This window comes from Glandiceps talaboti, chromosome 22 (genome assembly GCF_964340395.1).
Source record: "Glandiceps talaboti chromosome 22, keGlaTala1.1, whole genome shotgun sequence".
Classification (NCBI taxonomy): domain Eukaryota; kingdom Metazoa; phylum Hemichordata; class Enteropneusta; family Spengelidae; genus Glandiceps; species Glandiceps talaboti.
Genome location: NC_135570.1, coordinates 8,544,405 through 8,561,978, shown reverse-complemented (window position 1 = coordinate 8,561,978; position 17,574 = coordinate 8,544,405). Strand labels below are relative to the sequence as shown.

The 17,574-nt window shown below is 35.3% G+C and overlaps 1 protein-coding gene across 2 annotated transcripts in view; it reads left to right on the top strand.

Annotated features, from left to right (window-relative positions):
• Positions 1 to 17,574, top strand: part of LOC144452186 (long-chain-fatty-acid--CoA ligase 5-like) — a 34,192-nt gene that overhangs the window by 9,649 nt on the left and 6,969 nt on the right. Inside the window, exons 6-15 of one of the 2 annotated variants that reach the window (XM_078143228.1) lie at positions 239 to 340; positions 841 to 940; positions 1,343 to 1,515; positions 2,739 to 2,771; positions 3,771 to 3,822; positions 10,774 to 10,847; positions 13,387 to 13,464; positions 13,828 to 13,962; positions 16,360 to 16,445; positions 17,302 to 17,356. In XM_078143228.1, the coding sequence (XP_077999354.1) occupies positions 239 to 340; positions 841 to 940; positions 1,343 to 1,515; positions 2,739 to 2,771; positions 3,771 to 3,822; positions 10,774 to 10,847; positions 13,387 to 13,464; positions 13,828 to 13,962; positions 16,360 to 16,445; positions 17,302 to 17,356 (888 nt within the window). Of the gene's footprint in view, positions 1 to 238; positions 341 to 840; positions 941 to 1,342; positions 1,516 to 2,738; positions 2,772 to 3,770; positions 3,823 to 9,338; positions 9,413 to 10,773; positions 10,848 to 13,386; positions 13,465 to 13,827; positions 13,963 to 16,359; positions 16,446 to 17,301; positions 17,357 to 17,574 lie in introns of both variants that reach the window. The other variant, XM_078143229.1, reaches the window with a different exon arrangement.

The window sequence follows — 17,574 nt, the reverse complement described above, 5'->3', positions numbered from 1 at the left end:
GTCAAAAGATTTCTTAGAAGTGAATCCCAATTTTTCACCAACATCTATTCAGCCTAGTTATAGTGTATGCTATGATGATGATGATGCTGACGTGACACTAGTGAAAATTTTGGATTTGTCGCATCCAAGAATTGGTTTGACTATGTGTAGAAAACCCAGAGCCCCTGAATATTCACTCTCACACTTTTTGTTTTGTGCATTTCTAATATTGCCGTACTGTACTGGACATTCATTACAGGTTAAAGAACGTGCCACTGCAATAGGATCTGGTCTTTTAAATAAAGGATGCCCAGCTGGACAACAATCATTCCTTGGTATATATTCAAAAAATAGACCAGAGGTAAGGAAAATGTTGACAAAACAACTTCATTGTGTACAGAGAACAACTTTATGCCATGTACCAGAGGGTAACTATGAATGTCTGCCATATGTTTAGAATATCATTAAACATGAAAGTTACATTGAGAACTTACTGTGTTAGCGCCCTCATACAGGCAAGGACCCAATGCTTTTGTTTGCACAAGTTTTGTTTTTTGAGAAGATTCTGCATAACGCCCAGTCCCAGTGCCCTTCTTATTATTCATTTTATCAAACAAAGTTTTATAAGCCAACAGTACAGGATAAAAGGTATTTACATTGACTATCTGGGGGCACATATGTTAAATGAAGTTTGTTGAAAATGTAGATATAGAGTTCAGTGAAATTGAAGGAGGCATGAAAATTCATTTATTTGTTGTTATGACAATTCACTCTTTTCAAAAAAGCCATCACGTCATAGCATGGTGTGTATCTTTCAATATCAAAATAAGCAACTAAATTAAGTCTTTTGTATTTGTGCAGTGGGTGATAACAGAGCAAGCCTGTAACATGTATTCCATGGTGGTTATACCATTGTATGATACTCTTGGACCTGACGCATGTTCTTATATCATGAACCAAGGTAAGAATGTCGAGAACTACAAAGGCAAGCTTCTAACCAATCTGATTAAAATCCGATCTAGTGAATTCAGTACAATGTCTTTATTTTGATAAAACTGTAGGAATAGAATATCACTGATGTAACACTGTTTATAGTTCACCCATCATTTCTGGTAGCAGTTAAGTCTGAGGTATGGGGGGGGGGAGAGGTGAATCACTTATATTTACACTACGTGTATGTCAAGGCATGGATGCATGGCGCCATCTTGTTTACAAGTCAATCAGAAATCAAGTATGGCCGCCACTGGTTGATGTTCCCTATTTATGTAATTCTTCATACAACTAATGGTAGCTTAGAAACACATACATATATGGACTGTCTTTTTAATGTGAATGAATTCTGGGTTGTTTTTTTATCCAACAGCTGATATCCAGTATGTTGTTGTAGAAAAGATCAAACAAGTAGAAGCTGTAATTGACAGGGCCAGTGACACACCTAATTTGAAATGTATCATTGCATTAGAAGAAGTAACAGATGATTGTAAAGAGAAGGCAGCTAAGAATGGCCTTGAAGTTGTAACATTTACTGAGTTAGAGGTGAGTGGTTGTATAACACCTTATCAAATAACCAGGGTTTGAAAGGGAGCTGTGAACCATTTTGTACCATCTATACTCAACTGTACATACTACTTGGGCACCAGAATGTATATTTCCAGTATGTGATGATTGACCTGAGAACCTAGTTTCTATCACTTGACCCATAACAAAAAATATTGTTTCTCATTAAAGGGGAACACTGCTGTGAGTACCTCCTAGTAGAGTCCTTGAGTACCAGGGTTTATCACAAAGGAGTTTTGAAAATATTCACAAATAACTTTTTTCAAGAAATATCGATTTTGTTTGCCATAAAATTTGCCTATTTCAGGTCACATGCTAAATGTTTGCAGACTTCACGCAGCTGCAGATGTTCTAAACTTAATACGTATAGCGCCCTCAAACATTGTATGTTGTCTTAACCAATGGTACCTTTTGCAAAGGTAGAGGGTACTGATTTGCCAACCCCTCAATACGTCAAAGTGACATGCACTAAACTGCTGTGCCACTATAATTGGGCTTTTGATGTATGTAAATTACATGCACATTTTAAAACATATTTCACATTCAAATATCTAAAAAAAATATAGCACAGCACTGAGCAACTGATGACAGTCTAGTAGTAGAGGCACATGTAATACGCATCTCTGCTGAGAGGATTTAAGTCTTTCTGATGTACATGTATGATTCTGAAACACTGCCCTCTTGTGATGACATGTTGCAGTAAATGCTAGTACTTTAAAAATAAAATCGTCCTTGCTGTAAAACTCCTTAAAGCCAGTAACAAATTAAAACTGGGTGTGTTAAAAACTTAAAAATTTAGACCAGCTTTTGAGCATCACCAAGTGTGGAAAATCAAAAGTACAATACAATAGCTATCAGGGCATTTGCTAAGGTTTGGGTACCCAAGTTTGTGTGTGTAGGAAGGGGGAGGGGTGTCTGGTAAATATTGCATAGATTTCCAAACTCTGTTCCACAATTCTGGATTAGAACCCTTAGCAAAAAAGTCATTCTGATATAGTTGACCAATACTGGCCTTCACAAGACAATCTACTGTTTCCAAGTGTGCATGAAATGGCACAATAAACAACGACTTGAATGACATAAAATGGGAAGTCATACAATCTGATCTTTCACCCTATTATTAAACCATATATGTTGCCACTATAGGGCACTATTACTTTAATAGAAAGTCTGTTGATGAGATTCTTCTTCTTGTCTTTCAGACCAATGGAAGAGATAATCCTCAAGAGCCTGTGGTAAGTTGATATTTACTATATATGCTGTCAGTGTTAATGTAGTGTAGCTGCTAGTCCCTTGCGTAATTCTGCTATTTACCTTAAAAGTGATCACTAGTCACATAGCGAGAAAAGCACTATACAGCATACCTTGAAGACTAGATAAATGTATGTAATAAAATAGTACTCCATATTATGCAAGCGCCAGTGTGTGTACTCTGAATATTTGCACTTGTGTGATGTTTTCTGTTGGTCCAACAAAAAATACAGTGCCAATAAACACACATTGTTGTATTCTGAAGTATACACTTACAGTAAGAAAGGGGAGGGGAAGATGAAGGGAGGGGGATATGCAATATGAGATTCAATAAAGACCAAGTTCAGGTTTAAGACCTTTTTCAACTTGCACCATCTACAATGTAGTTGTCAAGTGTTGCCCTGTTAGGTGTAGGATATCTCAGGGACAAGTGCCTTGTGAAATTTACCTAAAAGAACCTTTCTCAAAGAAAGGTTGAACCATTTGGTCAAATTTGCAGATTTAAAAAGTCAATTTGATATAAAAAATAGTTGATATTAAACTCATGTACTCATGGTGCCAGTGTAGTGTGTGGTGTGGATACTCATGGGTATTTGCACTCATTCTTGCTGTGTTTTCTGCTTCACTTTCAAATGCTACACATGAAAATACTGCAGCAATGAACATAGCAAGCACTTGTGCACATACACTGAGCATGCCATACATGCACTCACAAATCATTGTATTCTGTCATTGATAGTGTGCACAGAATGATGCAAATAATGACCGCTAGATATATTGTATAATATTTGTCTATATTGATCTAATACAACAATTCTTCAAGTTAAAATGGCCATATGGATGTAGGAAGTCATGATAAAATTGTTTTATAAATTAAAAAATCCAAAATAAATACCCAATCATCATCCATATGGCCACGTTAACAACTACATTTAAATTACGAACACTGAGATAATATGTTTTCTTCTGGCCTTCATTTACAGCTTCCAAAACCAGAGGACCTAGCAACAGTTTGTTACACTAGTGGCACAACAGGTAAGAAATTCCCTTTTATGAATATCTTGCAAATTCAGTTGTTGTATAATTTCTATCTATTTCATGTAAGCATATAAACATCAGGTATGTATTGAATAGCTATTCTATCATGTGCATCACACAGGAAGTTGTAACTTTGTCCTTTTTTTTCCATGTCTTCATGTTGTTAGTGTACTGTTAGAGTCCTTTGCTACTGTAATACTGGCTGACTGTACTGACTATAAAGTCATGTAGTTCATGTGTTACAGGAAGACACTTTTTAAGTGTCTCAGTCTATATTTCCTCTGCTACACCTCATTAAACCACTGAGTACATCTACTAACAGTAGCAATATACATAAGTAGATTGAATTTATTTGTTAAAGTGGCCATATGGATGAGGATTGGGTATATAGTTCAAATTTTTAATTTACAAAAACAATTTCGTCATGGCATCCTACTTGGAAAAAACAATGGCACAAGCTTAGTTTACAAGCTTTTTACTCAAATGAAAATACTTACATGAAAAACCTGAGTAAACTATTCTAGTGTAATGTTAATGTCAATGTATGCCTTCTAAGTTCTATGACGACATTACAATGGTCTTCTGGCATTGTTAGAACAGTTGATTTCATAGTAGGGCTTTCTTGAACATTTTTTGATACATGATAAATTACATCATCGGATCGTTTGAGTTACATCTTAATACCCAGTTTGGATTCAGTCAATTGCAAATGGTGGCTAAGTGTGCTTCAGTAGATACAATAATGCGAGTACATTTTAAATATATATACAGAAATAACTACACCTAAATATGTATAAACTCAGCTTGTGCCCCTTTAAGAGACAAAATGTTGTCAGCATAGGAGGTATAACATATGCTGGAGTGAGCCCTCTAGAGTTAGCTGTGACATTTGTTCTTCAAAACATAAAACTCAACCGCCTCCTTCACTTTCCCCAATTCCAATTTATCATATAATTATATAACTACAGCTTGTTGTCTGTAATTTCTGTCTGACCTTCGTGACTGATAATCTCCAGACAATTCCGAATTATAAAGTAATTACACGTATTAAGTCTGTATTATAACTTTCTGTTACATTAATTCCCCTTTACTAATTTCCGCAACAAATTCCCCTTGCTAATTTTCACAACAAATTGCCCTTGCAGATTAATAATAATAAAAAACATTGTCATATAAGTATTGCGAAGTAATTTTTTAAAGTCGTTATGTATCAAGAGACAATTCTTATATCACATCACATTTTTGTTGTATTCAACTTGGAGATTTGTTATTATGTAATATGTATAATGGGCATAAGCTGAGTTGAAAGGGTTTTGGTTTGGTTTTTTCGGGGGGGGGGGAGTGGGGAGGGGGTTTTACTGTATCTTGTAAGATGCGTGTAGTAATTTCTACATACTGAAGTATATTAACTATCATTTGCTATTGGCAGAAATCAAATTAAGTATTCAGGCATTAAACATGGATTTGATGGCATTCGTGATTTAGTCAGTGTTTGTGCTAAGGGCGTAAGTAGGTAAAATCTACCATAGTTCCCATGTCACTTTACCTGGGTTCCCAAACAAAATTACCATAGACTCTGGGGAAACACTGCCATTTTTTACCCCTTTCTCCCTTTCTGTTACCGAGTGTCCCCAACCTTCGCAAAACACTGTTAGTACATACATAAAATATTATAAACATTCCGAAAACCTGTATTGTGCCATGACACAATACCAGAAGATGGTTTTCAATGCAGGCTTTGACAGTAACAATATTCTAGACTTAAAATCAAGGTTTTATGTACTAATTGTATTTACACCTGTTGAACGAAAAAAAGGGGCATAATGCTTAAACTCAGCTTGTGCCAACTTTAAACAGAGCAGGCAGATTAGAGACTGGAAGAAGTGATGATCGTGTTAGTGAAAGACTAAATGCAATCATACCATGCATGGTTACACTGGAATGTCACTATTTATGTGATAAGCCACTTGGCTGTCAACACAGTTAGAGCCGTGCCAATAGGGAGCCGGTACAATTGATACTTGTTGAAGATCCCTGAAAAACTTCCACTCAATCTCTTAATCCATTATCTTCATGTCAACATCTGTCAATGGGGTTATTTACATGTATTGGACTATGTACCTTTGACATTGATAGGTTTACAGTCTCTGTTTACTACAATAGGAGGTTCTGTCTAAATGTTTTGACTTCCTACAACTTCAAATGTCTTTGATGAATTTCTAAACGTTCAAACTCAAATCCATGTACCCATCTTTGCTTTCTTTCTCTTAAAACCTGCTAAAAACAGCTGTCAATGCACTGGTACATTGCACATGAAAAAAGTCCAATAGAAAAAACCTACCTAGAAAGCACAGCCTTGTTAATAATGAATGCTTATGGAATTGGGGTTTATTTGCTTTCTGTACAAAAGGAAACAAATGCAACTGTCATGCTTTTTTTCACAAGTTGCCAATCTTGACAAAACGATCAGGCTCTTGATCCAGGATCATTACGGCAGTGACACAATTTTGGAATTCTTTCTACAAACACACCAAACCCTCTTAGTGAGATTTAGTATTATTGCTGTATCATGTCAAACAGAATTAGAATGGGTTTACAAGCGATATCACATCCTGCTCATTTCAACAACTCAGCGACTTGTCAACTTCACTCTACATACCTGGATCTCCATTCACCTGTCAATCTCATTCCAACTATACCCCTCCTTGTTCCTTATCGTTATTTCACTGCAGTCCCTTAATCAGGACTGTGATTTCAACTAACCCTCCACAGGTCACTTAAAGTCATCTTTCCTCAATCTACATACAGTATTATTGATCTTATTTCTGCTAGCCTTGATCTCAAAATGAGCTACGCCCCAAGACATCAAGACATCTACATATTTTTGTACCCCGCTACAGGTCAATTTCATTTCAACAACCCCTCTACATATCAATTTCATCATTTCTACTACCCCTTCTACATTTCAATTCCATTTCAACTACCCTCTAGATGTCAATCTTTATTTCAACTACCCCTCTACATGTCAATCTCATTTCAACTACCCACTACATTTCAATCTCATTTCTACTACCCCTCTAGAGGTCAATCTTTATTTCAACTACCCTCTAGATGTCAATCTCATTTCAACTACCCACTACATTTCAATCTCATTTCAACTACCCCTGTAGATGTCAATCTTTATTTCAACTACCCACTACATTTCAATCTTTATTTCAACTACCCCTCTAGATGTCAATCTTTATTTCAGCTACCCCTCTACATTTCATTCTCATTTCTACTACCCCTCTAGATGTCAATCTTTACTTCAACTACCCCTCTACATGTCAATCTCATTTCAACTACTCACTACATTTCAACCTCATTTCAACTACCCCTCTAGATGTCAATCTTTATTTCAGCTACCCCTCTACATTTCAATCTCATTTCAACTACCCCTCTAGAGGTCAATCTTTATTTCAACTACCCATCTAGATGTCAATCGCATTTCAACTATCCACTACATTTCAATCTCATTTCAACTACCCCCTCTAGATGTCAATCTTTATTTCAACTATCCCTCTAGATGTCAATCTCATTTCAACTACCCACTACATTTCAATCTCATTTCAACTACCCCTCTAGATGTCAATCTTTATTTCAACTACCCCTCTAGATGTCAATCTTTATTTCAACTACCCACTACATTTCAATCTTTATTTCAACTACCCCTCTAGATGTCAATCTTTATTTCAACTACCCACTACATTTCAATCTCATTTCAACTACCCCTCTAGATGTCAATCTTTATTTAAACTACCCACTACATTTCAATCTTTATTTCAACTACCCCTCTAGATGTCAATCTTTATTTCAACTACCCCTCTAGATGTCAGTCATTTCAACTACCCCTCTAGATGTCAATCTTTATTTCAACTACTCACTACATTTCAATCTCATTTCAACTACCCCTCTAGATGTTAATCTTTATTTTAACTACCCCTCTAGATGTCAATCTCATTTCAGCTACCCCTCTAGATGTCAATCTCATTTCCACTACCCCTCTAGATGTCACTCTTCATTTTCATTACCCCTCTACCTGTCAGTCATAAGTCCATGTATTTTTGAATAACAACCCATTTCTGTAAGTATCAAATCTTACTTTAACAAAAAGTTGAAGAATATGTGCTGTCAATAGTTTAATGTAAAACTTGTCAGTTTTGTCCATGTATGTTATTTTTGTCTGTGTGCTACTTAATTTTAATTTTTCTTTAGAGAGTTTACGGAGAACCTAGTATGAAGTTATTGGCTACAAGCTGTAAAATCTACCGTGCTACCTTTCCAACATAGGATGCACCTTAGAAAATGAACAAAAAACTTTCAAATCAAAATTTGATAGATCATGGGAAAAAATTATGGTCTTTGTTAACATTTTTGTAAAGGAATGTTTCAGATAATGAAATTAGTTTCTGTTGAAATATCTTGGATAAAGAAAATATAGTCTCTGTTGCATTTTCCCAAAAAATGAAGTAATCTTTGGTAGAATTTGAATTTTGTCATCATTTCTCAAGGGTGCATCTATGTAGGATTACGTGTGACTGTACATAACAGGCTCAGTGTTTTCCTGAAAATATTTTATTTGTTTAAAAATCAGTCTACTGTTACTGGTTGGATATGTAAAGGAATTGAACCCCCTCCACCGGCATCAAACCCCTCCCACCACACTCAAATATGGAACTTCTAACATTTTTAAACTGTTTAATAACATTATGACTAGATGGTATGAAACATAATGTTATTTTGAAATCCCAGTAAACAAACTGCATGTACAAGTTATATAAAAAATATTACGGGTTTGTCGACTGGGAACCATTTGACCTTGACAAGGGAAAGCACTGAGTCTGTTTTAAAACTCAACAATTTCTGTTTCACATAATAAAGAAGTTAGCATGAATGATATGCTGTGGTGTGGTGTATATTGTTCCTAACAATTCTTTGAAATGAAATCTCGCATTTCATCATCATTGTTTTTTCATACTCGGCTTCAGACATTGTCTAGGGACGATCACACAATGTCACACAAGCTCTATAAGCGAACTTCATTCATTTAGGGTAGGGGGTCTGGCATCAATGTGATTGCTGAATTTCATTTTCACACTTCTAATGAAATTTTGATGGAAAACTTTCACTCCTCAATGAATAACAGCTTTTGTATTTACTACTGAGTTGATAAGTTGTGAGATATGGTGCTGGGTTTCTGGTAGTATTTATAATCATGTTTTTACATTACATCAATCACAGGTGTGACCACTACAGTTCTCATCATAGTTTACAGCATGTTTAATGTTGCACTTGTGAGTATTCATTTAAGGGACTGGGTTTTGACCTAAACGAACAATGTTTTTTTTTTTGAGCTTGTGCGACATTGTGCGATCATCCCATAGTAAACTACAAAACTGAATGTTCAAGATTGTTTTCATGTTGTTCCAGAAATACATGCTTTTCATAAGTAACATGAAATATTCTGTTTACAGGAAACCCCAAGGGTGTTCCACTTACACACAGGGCAATAGTAGCAAATGTAGCATCCATTTGTGAACACTGGCAGGTTTGTGACCCCAAAGAATTCATTCTGTGGTGCTCCAGTACATGTAACTTTTTTAACGTGTCAATGTCAATGACAAATAGTTCGGTTGCATCAAAGTGTTCAAATACCACTGTGAAAAAAACAATAATTGCTTGCATATCAACGATAATTTGCATATAGTGATACATGATCATACATACTGGTGTATGTCATTTGCATAAGATATTGATATATGATCATTTGCAGGTCATTTGCATAATTTTGGAACATTGTCATTTGCTTAAAGTGTTCTGCATGATTTGTTATGCTTTCAATTCATCACTATTAATTTCAAAAGATTTTTTTCAGTTTCTTGCTAAATGTTGTGGTGAATGAATTGTTATAATTATTTGGTTAATTCTTTGATGCGCTGAGACTGCTTCTATAGACATTGAAATGTGAATAAATATTACTTCCTGTACGTGTAATCTTTATATCATCCACTGTTATATCTTTTTCTTCCCCTTACCTGTTCTATTATTTTGCTTGCAGCACACTCTACATTGTTAACCAGTATATACTTTTAATTTACCGTACCGTCTCATTTTCTTTCTATCAGGAAGAACGTGCTGTAAGTGATATAAGTCCATCTACTGACTGCAGACCCCTAAATTGACATACTTGAGATAACATGATCTGATACTGTGACACTGTCATGTGAAGTTCAAAATTTAATACTCAAGTGAAGTCACTGACTCCATTTGTACTTTGGTTCAATTAATACATAGGTCTGACCTATGGTTAGATTTCCAGTTGCCTTTCCTGGAAAGTCATGGATATGCCTTCTTAACTGATGAGAAATAAGGCTAATTTCTAACCCTTTCCCATGAATGAAAATATGTCCTTTGTCTGAATCACGGAGGAGGTTTGGTTTTCTCAGGAGTCAGTATCCCTCCTCTTTCATAGAAATAAAATGTGATATGGGAATCAAACCAAAATAGATTATTTAGTCCAGAAAACTCCCTGCATTTCATGGGTGATCAGAAATCTGTTTTAAAAGTTTGGTAGCTGTATTCAAATGACTGCTTTCTTTCTCTCACTCACTGCATTGCATGTAACTGTGATAGGGCTGTGATATCCAGGCTTTCTTTTAAGATATCAGTCTGAGATGAAATAAAGCTTTGAGTCTGTCATGTATTACAAATCAGACTGAACAAATGTCTATCTATGCATCAGCCATAAACGACAGTCACACAGTATCCTGTTATCTCAATGCATACATTACCTGTCCCCTAACCCCACATCAACAAACTGTCACAGTATGTGTTAATTAAGCGTAAATTAAAAGGTTAAATATAACTCCAGTAAGACTTTTCTATCTTCTACCTAACCCTCACCTGTAGGCCATCCTAAAGGAGCTTGTTTATCTCATTCCAACATTGTTGCTATGGCAGCGTCCCTCAACCAACTTGCAGAGGTAACCTTTAATACTGAAATCATTGTTCACTCAAATTAATGAACCACATTATATCATAGATAATTTAGTAGAAGAGTAATTTTGTTATCAAAATTTCATGAACACACCATCTGTTTTCATATTGAAATATAATCTTGTTAATCACAATGCTTCATCAACATAATGTATCTTCTGGTACCCTATTGGATAATTGTCAGGAAACTATATTAATATCTGCTGACATGAATATACTAATTTGCATGCTATTAGATAACTGTTAGTAATAGAAAACAATCACTGTTAATATTAATATGCTAATTGGCATATGCTGACATCCTATTGGATAATTGTCAGAAAATCACTTTTATTAGTATCTGTTGGCACTAATATACTGATAAGTTTGTGCAAGTAAAAAGTAACATGTTTCCATTTGCCGTATTTCAAAACTTTTTCATTGTTGAATAAAAATCATTTATCATTTTCCATAGAATCTAAGTTGTCTGGCCATTAATCCATGCTCTCTTTGTGATGCGTTAATTGATTTGAAATAGTGTAATTCTGGGGGTAATGCATGGTATGCTAAAAGTAGATATTTCACTTGGCGTAGTTCACTTCCCCAATGTTACCCTGTTCATTGCACTTTTAACTGCAGCAGAACTTACAACCATCACTTGCACAAAACATACACTAGTTTCAAAGTCTTTTGAATTTCTCACCCCAGACTACATTGTTGTGAAATTGAATCCATATTATATCTACATGAATGTCAATGCATTTTTAATATTCAGGGGTTTTGATGTCTGTATTGTTCATCTTTCCCCTTGAAGTTGAAGCAAACAAAGCTATATGTTAATTAGCATATCCAAAGCAGTTAATCTGATTGGCTGCCATCAATGACTCAATATCCAATTGGATGTCTCATTGCGTAAAATGTTAACAATAGTAGAATCCGTACCTTGTCGTATCTGTGGTGCACCAACATCATCTGATTCTAAATGGGGGAGGCCCATTCATGAAAACCTATAATAAACATAGTTACAAAATGACAAGCCTAAGTAGTCAGGGGCTGGTTATAGGAAAGACTGCTACAAAATGACAATTGCACACAAGATTCATGCATACGTTTAGGGGGTAGAGGGTCTGGCATCAATGCAATTGCTAAGAACTTCATTTTCACTTCTGACAAATTTCAAAAACTTTCACACCTTCTACGATAACAGGTTCTGTATTTACTACTGAGGTGTTGAAAAGTTGATTAAAATATACTTCTGATGTGATATACAGTGTTGGGTTTCCGGTAAAATTTTCATCATGCGTGGTTTACATCATATATAAAATTTAATATGAATGTTAGTTAGGGGGAGGGGGAGGGGTTTTGTCCTATTGTTTATTGAGCTCATGCGACATTGTGCGATTATCTGTAAGAGTTCAAGGATTGGTCATGCAGAGGCAAATTAAGGCAAAAGCACTTAATACTTTGGTCGACTTATCCGAAAGTAGTACAAATCATAGCAACATGCTACCATTTAGTAGTAGCAACATATTATTGTATGCAAATCACAGTCTGGCTGATGTTATCATCCTTGCCTTATATCTCTTGGAGAAAGACTTCCAATTTGAACTGTGACGTACGTGCATCAAACGTAATTTTACTAAGAGTATTCAATTACTAAGAATCATAGTACATTGTATGATTCACACATTGACAGCTGGACAGACTGAACTGATAGGGTCACATGTTGGTCAGTCTTTCAAAGTATGAACTCCTGGATTGATCACTAGGAAGTGGTATCAGACTTCACATTCTGTCACACATTATCTGAAGTTTGTTGTTGTACCATATTTAGGGACCAGCAGTAGACAGCACAAGTGTTTTATATAAAAATGATACTGGTGAGATTTGACAATCTTCATGTGATTTGTCAAGATTACAAATGTCAACAAGAAGAGTGGAATAATCTAAGACTTTTAGTGTCACTGAATACTGCCCTCATTAGGTGCACAATATGCACATTTTTGGCCTTGGGAACGGGAACAACTTTCAGATCTTACTGGGATGGGATGGGATAGGGTTGGGGTTACCTACGCTAAAAAAACTGACTGCACACATGCCTGTTCTATCAAATTCAGATAATAAAGTTAAGCTGCAAGATCATACTAACTACTAAATTTAATTCTAAATTGAGGCATAATTAATGATGTGTCTTCTAATTACAAAATCAGACATTCCACTGTAGCAAAAATAATCAAAACAATGAAATAAAATCACTAAACCTGAAACAAAAAGGTCATATGGCTTGACAACATTTATGAAGACTGGTACGGTATTTTATCGTCTAGTGCAACAGAAATTTTATCATCAGTGCTACATTTTTTTTGTCATGTTCAACAAATATATATTGGAAAGTAGTAAAAATTGTTGCGGCATCATTTTCATGTGTGGAGCTAAGATAAATAATTATCAACAAATATAGACTATGTTAAAGTGAGATAAGTAGTCACTTTGTTCTAAAAGAGATTAAATGCTTGATGCTGACCAGTTTGTTTTTCATTCACACAGGGTATTGTACAAATCACTCCGGCTGATGTTCATATTTCATACTTGCCACTTGCACACATGTATGAAAGGATGGCTCAGGTAAGTTAATTACCACTGTATGACATGATGACTTCGGTAAGTTACTTACCACTGCATGACAGGATGGCCCAGATAAGTTACTTACCCCTATATGAAAGTACTGCCCTGGTAACCACTTGAGCATGTATAGGGAAGAATGGCCAAGGAAAGTCTGCACTTGGATGCATGTATGAAAGGATGGCCTAGCAAGGTATTATCATTACAGATGTTTTCCACATCATTGTGTCAATGCAATATGGTCGTATCTGCTATACAGTTGTATACTGTTGCAATGACATACATTGTGTATACATATTCACTTGTATTCTCATATTGCTAGTTACCTGCGTTATCAAAACTTAAATGCGATATCTGTATTTGCAGGCATGGTTGTTTTCCATGGGAAGTAAGATAGGGTTTTTCCAAGGAGATGTGAAACTGTTGATGGATGACATGAAAACCTTACAACCAACAATCTTTCCATCTGTGCCTAGATTACTTAACAGGGTTTATGACAAGGTAGGTGTGCTTTCATTTTTTGGCAACACTCCAGCTATTTTATGACTAAATTTGGATCATCCTGTCTTATCTAGTTTGGACATTGAAGGACAAATGATTTGTCTGTGTGTTCTGCTAACTGTTACATATAGGCTAGACGTCCTACTTGTGAATGCCCATAGTGCAGGTTCATTGAACTCCCAATAACTGTAACTTTTCACTGATTTTGTTAAATTTGGACCATTCAAAATACCTTTGCCAGAAACAGTTCAGTTATTCAGATCAGATAAATTACCTGATGTTGATGTGGACGTCTCACTTGTGAATACCCACAGACTGCAGGTTCATTGAACTCCAAATAACTAACATTTCACTGATTTTGTTAAATTTTGACTGTTCAAAAATACAGCACACCTTTGCTGGAAACAGTTTGATTATTCAGATTAGCTGAAATTATACCTGTCTACAAGTTGTTGATGTGGACATCCCACATGTGAATGTCTACAAGTTGTTGATGGTATTGCATTAAATTATGTGTAAATAATTGCAAAAAGATGTACAGATCAGATTTGTTTGTCAACAAATTGTTTACCATGTGGACAAAGTTTAAACTTGACTATGTAGTCATTCATGCTTCATCTAAGTAGAATAACTTATATAAGATGAAAGTAAGAAAAAAACCCATGAAACTGTTACTTTGAGGTTGAAATGGCCATATGGATGAGGATTGGGTATTACTTTTGAATTTATAAAACTATTTTATCATGACTTCCTACTTGAAAAATCAATGTGAAACAACACATGCCAAGTCCTTGTTTGTAACTCAATACATTGCAAAAGATTAATATGTAAAGTCTTTATTGTGTGCATGATAACAAACTTTTTACACATTTTTTTTAGCTTTTTGCAATATATTGAGTTGCAAACACAGACTTTGTCAGTGTTGTTTCACGTTGATTTCAAGTAGGAAGCCATGATAAAATTGTTTGTTTCATAAATTAAAAATCCAAAATAAATACTCATTCTTCATCCATATGGCCACTTAAAAGTGTGTCTATCTTTATGCAAGCATTGTGTCCTATCATTACAACACCTCTCCAACCTTGTCTCCTCTGTAAGTCAGTGTAGTTGCGTAGAGTAGATCTGAACAGCTGGGGAAGATTAAATTTTAAAAGAAAAGGTTTAGGAAATTAGGAATCGTTATATCTTCCCAGATCCCTATACATCTTTAATGCTGTTTTCCAAAATGTCTTCCCATTTCTTTTCCTAAATTCCCATAAGACTGTTTACCCAATTTTAGACCATAGCGTAGGCTGCCACCTTTTAGGATTTCAGACACGGCACTTAATTTATTTCATCACGTCTGATTGACCATAAATCCTCTCCGCCCACAAAATGTCATTTAAAGCAATTGCATGCCACCATCACCGGATATTATATAAATTATGTCTTGTGTATACATCGTTATGTTTGCAGTTTTTGAAATGACAGTCCAAAAATAGCATTTGAAGGAAATTAATAATACTGTTTCCCTTCTTTCACCCGTTGTAAGGATTCTTAACATTAAGAGTAACAAGTCATGATGTGTTTGTGTAACCTTTACAAAGATTGTTTTTTAAAGGTTAGCAATTTGATGTCTGCGTAGCAAGATTACACAACTCTTGCTGTGGAAAGTGTAACACAGACATCCTAAGATTGATTGTCACACAAACTTATGTTATCAATGTTTTTGTAAAAGGAGAAAGTACTGTTTCTGTTAATGGAGAAAGTAGCGTTTTTGTGAATGGGGAAAGTAGCATTTTTGTGAATGGAAAAGTCCTGTTGGTCTTATTTCTACCTTAAGTACACTTGTATCGATTACTGCTATCAAATTACGTTTTAATTGTGGATTCAAAATAGCATGTTGCTAACTTTTTAACTTTGAAATATTGAAAGAGGTCCTACTGTACTTGACACGAGGAGGCAATATCTAGTTACTACATTGTAAGTTAGTTCGCTAAGTTTTTTAGCAGGGTTCCCTACCAGTGTTTTTGGTAAAGGCAACTTCTAAGCCTGTTTATCATATGTTACAGTTATTGTTCCTTGAAAATAGACATTAGCCCCATCTGCACATAGGTCGTCCTACCTGAGGCAGTCCCAAGTCTACACGTAGGAAGGTTATAACGTAGATGTCGCGCGTTCCGTCCTGACTGTACATAGGACGAAGTCAGGAGGGTTTCAGGAAACCTCTCAAAGGTGTCCTAAGTCAGGACAGTTTCAGGACACATTCAGGACGCGTTTGCATCTACATGGGCTTCAAACTATCCTGAATCCTACCTCAGGTAGGATTTTTAGTGCCGTCTAGATGGGGCTAGTGATTTACTTTGAATTCATCATTGAAAAAAATTGGCAATGTGTGTGTTTGTGTGTTTATTTCAGATAATGACTGGTGTTAACAACGCTGGTTTTATCAAGAAAACTCTTTTCAAAACGGCTCTGTACATGAAAAGACAAGAGTTAAACAGGTAAATTTATTTGAAGTTAATATTTGGTCCAGTGTCCTGATTATTTACAATACAATACAATGCAATGTTAATGCAATATTTACAATACAACACAACACACTACAATGCAATGCAAAACAATGCAATGCAATATTTACAATACAATACAATACAATGCAATGTTAATGCAATATTTACAACACAACACGCTACAATACAATGCAAAACAATATTTACAATGTAATACAACACACTAAAATATAAAACAATGCAGTAAAGTAATAATTTTAATAACAATCTTTATTTAAATTGGATAGTTCTGTAAGCATATAAACACTTGTCTCACATGAAGTCCAGTGAGGAGCATCCCTCATTGGGTTCAGTGTCACAATACAATACAATACAGTACAATGCAATACACTACCATACCATACAAGAAATGTATGATGGAACACAATACACAATGTGATGCCATATCGACATACAATATTATAACAATAAACAATGCATAAAATACCATGGACTTTGAAATTGCAATTGTAATAGTATCCCTTCAAGATTGGAAGTCAAATATGTTCAGAGATGAAAAGTGAAGTACATGTAAAAGTATTTGATGGGATCTATCTAGGACTGAGTAGGAGAGATCGGCTGTAGTCATCAGTGCTTGACATGCATATCTGTCTTAGAGATCGGCTATGGGCCGTCAGTGTTTGTACATACATATGTCTTTGTAACTTTCTGTGTGTTTTTCTGTAATTTCAAAGCACTTATAAGGTTTATTTTAGACTATATGAAGTTAGTCTTGGTAATATGTATCATCATGTTTATATTGACTATTTGAAATAGTAACTTAATCTTAATTTCTTTCTATGTGTAGGGGTGTTGTCAGAAACAACAGCATATGGGATATCATAGTTTTCAGGAAAATTCAGGTAAGCCTCTTTCATCTCTTTACATTGTGGGGGCGGCAGTGATGATGATGATGATGGTGGTGCCAGTGGCACTGCAGTCATGACTGCAACAGCTATGTTTTCAAAGAGTAGGGAAAAGAATTTAGGCATAATTAAGCCATGGTTTTACCCATTCATAAACATGGGGACCTGGTTGGATGACATCATCATATGCTAAATTTATCCTATGCAGAGTATAG